This window comes from Rattus norvegicus, chromosome 7, assembly GCF_036323735.1.
Source record: "Rattus norvegicus strain BN/NHsdMcwi chromosome 7, GRCr8, whole genome shotgun sequence".
In the NCBI taxonomy this organism is placed as follows: domain Eukaryota; kingdom Metazoa; phylum Chordata; class Mammalia; order Rodentia; family Muridae; genus Rattus; species Rattus norvegicus.
Window position 1 is genome coordinate 45,604,205 of NC_086025.1, and position 8,026 is coordinate 45,612,230.

The 8,026-nt window shown below is 43.1% G+C and overlaps 1 protein-coding gene across 3 annotated transcripts in view; it reads left to right on the forward strand.

Annotated features, from left to right (window-relative positions):
- The window catches only part of Pawr (pro-apoptotic WT1 regulator), an 80,013-nt gene extending 72,725 nt beyond the window's left edge, over positions 1 to 7,288 (forward strand). For all 3 annotated transcript variants that reach the window (XM_006241317.5, XM_039079857.2, NM_033485.3), the window contains 3 exons: positions 1,539 to 1,686; positions 4,318 to 4,422; positions 6,153 to 7,288. In XM_006241317.5, the coding sequence (XP_006241379.1) occupies positions 1,539 to 1,686; positions 4,318 to 4,422; positions 6,153 to 6,239 (340 nt within the window). In that variant the 3' untranslated portion in view covers positions 6,240 to 7,288. The remainder of the gene's footprint in view (positions 1 to 1,538; positions 1,687 to 4,317; positions 4,423 to 6,152) is intronic.
- The last annotated feature ends 738 nt before the right edge of the window (positions 7,289 to 8,026 follow it).

The window sequence follows — 8,026 nt, forward strand, 5'->3', positions numbered from 1 at the left end:
GAGACAGGGTTTCTTGTGTAGCCCCAGCTGTCCTGGAACTTACTCTGTAGACCACGATGGCCTCAAACTAACAGAATCTGCCTACCACTGCCTCACACGTGCTGGGATTAAAGGCATGCACTATCACTGCCTGGGTCGGTTAATTTTTTTTTTTTTAAGTATCCTGAGCTTCCTGAGGTTGCTTTAAAATATTTTTTGTCAGCCTGCTTCTATGAGACTAGTTTCTAAGTGCTATCAAAACAAATTGTTTCACTGTAGATGTACTAGGGTCATCTATTGTAGATGAGTCCCCAGATGCCCCCACGAGCCCTTCCTCCTGGTTACTTAAGCCTTCTGTAACCCCCTCACCAGGCTGATCAAATGTATAGCAAAAGGACGCAGGTGTGGTGGCATGCCACCTTGAGATTGTGGTGTGGAGACACTACAGCCTCTGGCCTGCTTCCAAAATCTCGGTCTCTCTGGAAGCCTGCTGCCACGGATTAAGTAGCCTACTAGACGGATCCATGTTAGGAGGAATTGAGGCCTCTGGCCTACAGCAGGGAGGCACTGAGTGTTTTTACTCACAGATACTCGAGTGGGCTTAGAGGAAGACTCTCCAGGTCAGTCAAGCCTTCACAGACGACTAGCAATGGCCAACATTTTGACAAACAGCTCACAAGAGACCCACGGTCTTAATTACCCCCTAAGCTGCCTCTAAATTCCAGAACAGCAGAAACTTTGAGTTGATGAGTGTGTGTTATCTGAAGCCATAAAGTTTGGGGGTAATTTTATTGATACTCAGAGAGCAGAGCAACACCTGTTACATCGAACACTGTAAATATTGACCGTGCTGTTAATCAGCTGTGAGGTAGTGTTTCATTTTGAGAAAGTGCTGGTTGAAAAGGCGTCAGAGTAGAAGCAGTTGCCTGTGCAGACTGTCAGTTGGAAGTACACAACTTTATGCAGTTCTTTACTTTTTTCCCCTAAAAATTACATTTTTGATGTTTTTTATGTTTTGGAATTTAATGAGACATTGAACTCTGAAATAAAAGACAATTTCATTTTCTTATTTGTTTGCTTGTTTGAAAACAGCATTTCTCTGTAGACCAGACTGGCCTCAAACTCAGATTTCTGCCTCCCTAGTGCTGGACTTAAAGGTGTGTGCCACCTTAGCCTGGCTGTAAAAACATTCTTAAGAAGAAAAAATAAAGAGAAGTAAACGTCACCACAGCCGTCCAGCAGATCCATTCTGTCCCGGTCCCCAGTGTCGATCTTGGTGGCACACCCTGTTGAAGGACAGCTGGAGTTTGTGGCTGCTGTCGGCGTCAGCACCCAGAACAGTGCCTGACTGACAGTCACCCGGGAATTAGCTGGGAGAATTCATGTGCCTTTATACTTTCTCCCCCGTTGTGTTAGACTGAGGAGTAAATTCACAGCTGTAAACAGATGCCCTGTGTCCTCAGGGAGTCATTGTTCAGGCTAAAGAGGAAATAGCCTTGCCATTTTTTTCTTTTAGGGTATCAGGAATGTTTATATAATATTCACTTCTATTTCTACAGCACAACCAGTGCCCCAGAAGAAGAAATCTTAAATAGATATCCCCGAACAGATAGAAGTGGCTTCAGTAGACACAACAGAGATACCAGTGCGCCTGCTAACTTCGCTTCAAGTAGCACCTTGGAAAAGAGAATTGAAGATCTTGAGAAGGTATGAATTGTGAATTACTCAAAATAGCATTAGCACACGTTAGCATTCTTCTCTCAGTTTCATGGCATCGTGCCCAGAAAGAGAGGTGGGGCACCCAGGCAGGAGACATCCGGTTCTACTCCAGGAGCTACTTGGACTCCTTACCGTGTGTGTTAGCTCCTAGGTCCTGGTGATTGGGTCTCCCCCACTTCCTCAGTGCTTTTCAGTCCACTTGTGGTGGCAGAACTTCAGGATTGAGCCAAGTCCTTGACATTGACTCAGTAGCCGCTCCTGTTCCATCGAGTCTTCCTTGTGGTGGGAGAAGCGGTTTCTGAGTGCTTAGATGTTTGCACTGTCAACCTGCGCTGTGCGCTCCATCATCTGAACATATTGTTCCTTACAGCCATTCTCAGTGAGGCCAGGGTTTGGAGCTTGAACTGCCTTCATGTAAGAATAGGATACACATATTACAGATGTCCTGACAGCAGCTCAATGAACACTGCAGTAAAATTAGGAGCCACAGAGCTGAGGTGTGTCCCGTGGACACGCATCTGAAACTGGTAATGGCGCTAACCTATTTGGTTGGAATCTGTCCTGTTTTACAGAATGGACCTTATTCCCTATGATACAAAGATTACTTTGAGACTTATCTAGTTTGACTTGCTGCTTACACATCGGTGATATTTAGGTTGCTTTTAAGCATTAACCCCTGTTTCTGATCAGAATCATTATTTAAATTTGAAGGCTTAGTGAATACGCATTATTAGTTTTCAACAAGTCTTCCAGAGGAGCTGACAGGCAGCCTTTGATGGCTTTGGATAGCCAGCTGTTTTCTCAGAGGACGGGAAAGAAGCAAGTGCTACTAGAGACCTTGCCAGCTCCCCCAGGAGGCCCCGGAGTTTGCATCTTTTGTAGCTTTATGGAGACAGTCCTGTGTCTCAGACAGTTCAGTTAACTGAAGATGATGGTGGATCTCTCTGATCTGCCTGCCTCCTCCCCACAAGGATAGGATCATAGGTGTGCTAAACAACAAGCTAGAGACCCTGAATTCAAAACTTCTAAATAATGACTTATGCTTTTAATTAAAAAACATTTTTAATTAGCTTACAAAGCATCACGTTTCATTATGGCATGTTGCAATCAAAATTTGGTTTGTTTTTTTTTTCTTTTTTTAAAGATTTATTTATTTTATGTATGTGAGTACACTGTAGCTGTCCTCAGACACACCAGAAGAGGACATCAGATCTCATTACAGAAGGTTGTGAGTCACCATGTGGTTGCTGGGAATTGAACTCAGGATCTCTAGGAAGAGCAGTCAGTGCTCTTAACGGCTGAGCCATCGAACCATCTCTCTAGCACCCACCCCCCCTTTTTTTCACTTTTCTTCCCCCTTCTCCCTTGGACCCTCCCAACCCCAGTATCTTCTCTGCTTTCTTGTCACATGACATCGTCCCCTACTTTTGTAACACCTCCTGCTCTCCAGTGGTCTGATACCTAGTTTTATAACCTAGGCCAACTCTCACACTCCTGTTTCCATTCATTTAAAGCTGGGGTCTGTGAATGAGAGAGAAGGTACGACTTCTGTCTTTATGAGACTACATTCCCTTAGTACAGTATAGTCTAGGTCTGTCTGTCCTTTGAGGAAGATACTTTGTGGGGGTTTATTGCTGTTTTCTTTTTCTTTTGGTGATTTTTTTTTCCTTTTTGTGACTCACAGTCTTAGAATTGCAGCTGTTACCGGCCAGCCCTGTCGTTTCTTGTCCTTGCTGAAGCAGGGCCGTGAAGGGAGAGATGCTTGCCTCCTGGCTGTCAGGGAGCAAAGTGAAGCAAGCCTCTACTTCTAAACTTCCTCTCTCTCTCTCTCTCTCTCTCTCTCTCTCTCTCTCTCTCTCTCTCTGGTTCCATATAAATATGCCAAGGAATGTGCTTTATTAATCTCCTAGGTGGTTCCTTTTATTAAAATATATTAATTAAATATACTAGCAGACCTCATGACACTTCATGTATGTGCATACTGTGTTTCACTTGTGTTCACCGTCATCTTCCCCGGCCACTTCCATGAATTCTCTTCCCAACTCTTCCCACTTCTGGACTGTCAAAGTGAGCTTCATTGGGTTATCAATGGCTACACCACTACAGAAAATGCTTCTTCCTCTAAAATTGTTTCAACAGGATCTTGTTTATGGTGCTCCTGTTAGCTTTGAACTCCTAAGTTCAAGGGATCCTCTTGCCCTGAGGCAAAGACTCCCAACTTTGACACTTAAGTATGGCCCACCATGCCCAGTACATAGCATCTCTTTTAAAGGAAAACCACAACAGCAGAAAAATTACACCTTTTCCTGTATAATTCACAAAAAGTTTACAATTTTGCTATTTTAAAAAAATTGTGTGTTCTCTTCTTCCTTTACAAAGTTGGTCTCTCTCTCTCTCTCTCTCTCTCTCTCTCTCTCTCTCTCTCTGTGTGTGTGTGTCTGTCTGTCTGTCTGCCTGTCTGTCTGTCTCTGTCATCACTGTCATGTCTCCAGTGTCAGATATGGCTGAAAGGGGCTTTGCTAATGTCTGGAGTCTTGCTCTGTTATTGACAGGTGTCCGCCATTTTGAAATACTATAATCAGCCGGTTCCCTGATGATGCTTTGTAATTTATTCTCTAGGAAGTCTTGAGAGAAAGGCAAGAAAACCTTCGACTTACGAGGCTGATGCAAGATAAAGAAGAAATGATTGGAAAACTCAAGGAAGAGATTGATTTGTTAAATAGAGTAAGTGTTCCTGTATTTCAGTCCCTGGGGTTTCTCTCTTTGGTCACTGGACGGAAGCACGCAAAGGTGGCGAGCGTGTTCATTGCCTGTGTGGTTTGCTCTTTGGTTAATGAGATGGTCACTGATGGTGAGGCCTATTCCGCCCGCCGTTCTGTAAGCATTGTATTTTCCACACTTCTTCAAATGATTCTTAGGACATCCCCAGCTCTGGGTTGCAGGCCCTCGCTCTGTCCTGTTGGGTTTGGAGCCTTTCCTTTTTCAGTTCATGCCTAGAATTACTTCCTGCCTGAAGCCAGAAGCATCTACTAAGGTGATTGTGGTGATTAAAGACCCCATTGTTCTGCTTTTTACAAGATTTTGTCCTTCAGAAAGAAAAGGCTGAGTCCCCTTACCCAGTCCTAACTGCAAACCACAGAATAATTAAATGGTATAGGGCCTACCTTGGTTGTGCCGTGCCACGGGCTGATCCCATATGCTACACTGAACGGGGGGCTTCATTGTATGGCAGCCTCTCTGATGCAGTTCAAAGGCAGTAACTGCATGTTATAGATGAGGACAGGGGACCCTGTTTAACTTGCTGCAGGTAGATGTAGGCGTTGCCTGAGCCAGTGTTTTTTTTTTTTTTTTTTAAAGAATTATTTATTTATTTTATGTATGTGGGAACACTGTCACTGTCTTCAGACACACCAGAGGAGGGCATCAGATCTCATTACAGATGGTTGTGAGCCACCATATGGTTGCTGGGAATTGAACTCAGGACCTCTAGAAGAGCAGTCGGGGCTCTTAACCACTGAGCCATCTCTCCAGCCCTGCCTGAGCCAGTGTTTGACTTGGGTCTTTCGTAGTCTGTCACCTTGATCCTAGTCTAAGCATGTCTCTGTTTGTGCTGGAATTCAGTTCAAGAGGCCGGCAAATATTTGTGATGCTCATGATGTGGTTGTGCTGTCTCAGACACCGAGAGCATTAAAAATAATCAGAAAAAACCTCTTCCCAAGTTTATAATTTAGTCATGATTCATGACTTGTGTGTTAACACTTTAAATTTTAGGACTCTTTATCAAGTATACAGTTTGATGATGACACACGATTATATTTTATCATTTAATTTAAATGAATAGTTTGAACAGATCTCTTTCTTTTTTTTTTTTTTTTTTTTTTTTTTTGGAGCTGGTGACCGAACCCAGGGCCTTGCGCTTCCTAGGCAAGCGCTCTACCACTGAGCTAAATCCCCAACCCCAACAGATCTCTTTCTTAGCATCATTCATTCTGTGACTATTTCTGTTGTGCTAAAGTTTCATCATTTGCCTGACAGTCCAGCCTCAAAGTTAAGCTCACGACAGTGCTGCCCTTGAGGTAGACTTCGGCAGGTTGGAACTGCAAAGATAAGTCTGTCCATGCCTGCCTTTTCCTTCAGGTGACATTCCTCATAACGAACGCTTACTGTGGTTTTAGTACTAACTATATGCCTATGTATTTATTTGTTGCTAGAAATTTAATGCAGGGCAACCCCCACCCCGTGTGTGTGTGTGTGTGTGTATGGGGGGGGGTTGTTTGTTTGGTTTTTTAGGAAACAATATTTTAGGAGAATCGCCCATTCACGTGTAATTCCATGTAATTTTTTGATCTTACCACTTCAGAGACCATGGAGTAAATGAATTATCTTTGTGCTTTATGTCAGCTTTGCTGCAGTTTTCAGTAGTTTTAACCTGGTATTTTCTCCGTACCCTCCAGGACCTCGATGACATGGAAGACGAAAACGAGCAACTAAAGCAGGAAAATAAAACTCTTTTGAAAGTTGTTGGGCAGCTGACAAGGTAGAAGACGCAAGGCTGCCTCGGTGTGGGAAACCTGCTTTTAAACCGCGGATGAATGTCATGGCGAAGGCGCCCGTGATTCAGTGCGCTGAGAGAACTGTATATTTATTTCTAGAAAACACATGGATCTCTTCTTCTCAAAATTTACTCTTTCTCATTACTAGTTTTTAAAAAGTGTAAATCCCCGTCTTTCACATAGAAGTTAACATCTTTAGCTATTAAAATGATAGGTGATGCCTCTTGGTTCTGTGTGATACTCAGATAATATATGGTTCGAAGTAGCAGCCATTTGCATATGTTTTATCTATGTTAGCACATATTCTCCCTAAAGGAAGATGCATAGTCTTTGTTTACATGAATTCAAATCCTTGGGGGAGTTGCCTACAGATGCCCTATTACTAATGTGTGCGCCTTCCGTGTGCTAATGCCTACTCATAAAGACGCATCTGCCGTCTCGTCCTCCCACGGGCTCTCCTGATTCCGAGTGGTAATAGATACACTACTTTGTATAGCAGTAATCGTTCAAAGGAAAGCTATTTTGCAGTTATTTCATATGTTCTAGTTGGCTAAATATAAACTTAAGAAAATACTTGAACTGTGTTATAGTAAGTGAAAAATTACTATTTTGTGTTTGAATATTGAAAAAAATTTCAGTAACTTCTGAAAAACAGTTAATGTATAGTTTCTTATGTAGGTACTATCATTCTTTTTTTTTTATTGCTCTAGGGTTTACTAGTAAATAATGGGATATTTAAAAAGTTGTTTATTCTTCAGGCCTCAATTGTGTACAATTTCAGTATTGAAGAAGAAAATTGATGCTGTGAATAGCATGTGCTTCAAAAATCAGAACTAAAAAATTTTTCCACACTTAAAATATGTACACATACGTCAGCATGTGTAAGCAGAGATAACACAGATATCTCAGCCGATTCCTGAGTTGGAGACACCCTGGGATGCTTTTTGTCAATAGAGAATCATCCCATAACCCTAACACTGAAGATTTTAAAGCAACCATATTTGAAGATTTATAAAATAAAGTTGTCTTCTATTAAATATCCTTGGTATTTAGGGTGGTTTTGTGTTGTGTTTTCATCTAAGAATCCTCCTCCTTTCTCAACACATGGATGCCCTGTCCTCCAATCTCTTTCCTTTTTCATCCCTCTTTAATGGTGCTGGGGACTGAACCCAGCAAGTAGGTACTCTACCACTGAGAGACCGGATAACTGATCTCCAGCCTGGGTAGGTGGAGTTCTGGCGGACATACTGACAGCCAATCGGCATTCAGAACAGGAGCATGGCAAAGCCCTACTGGGAGGCCTCCCAGCCCGTTTACTCCACTCCCAAACCCATTCTTTGACCCACTGTTGGAAAACTAGGGAAGTAGTCGTGGGAAGTGTGGAGTAGTGATACACATTGAGGACATCTTCCAGAAGTGTGTTCACTCTCCCCAAGTGTCTTCCCTGCTCCTCACGTTAGAAGTTCCGGGATTGAGCATTTATCGGAATCACTTGAGGAACAGAAACAGGATTCCCCGCGTACCTCCTGGGGAGGCGTGGTTTAGACCTTGCTTGCTTTCCAGCCATACAGCCTCTCAGCTGCTGAGTCAGCGGCTGCTGTAGCTTTCTGTCTGTATTTCCCACTGAAGTCACTAGAGCTCAAACTCAATTTCCCCCATTTCCCCTTTAACATAGCCATTCACCAGGCCTCCCCAACAGTGATCTGCCCATCACTGTACTGCCCATCAAGGTACTGTGCCAGACTCCCTCAATACCCTGAACTATGAGGAACTCA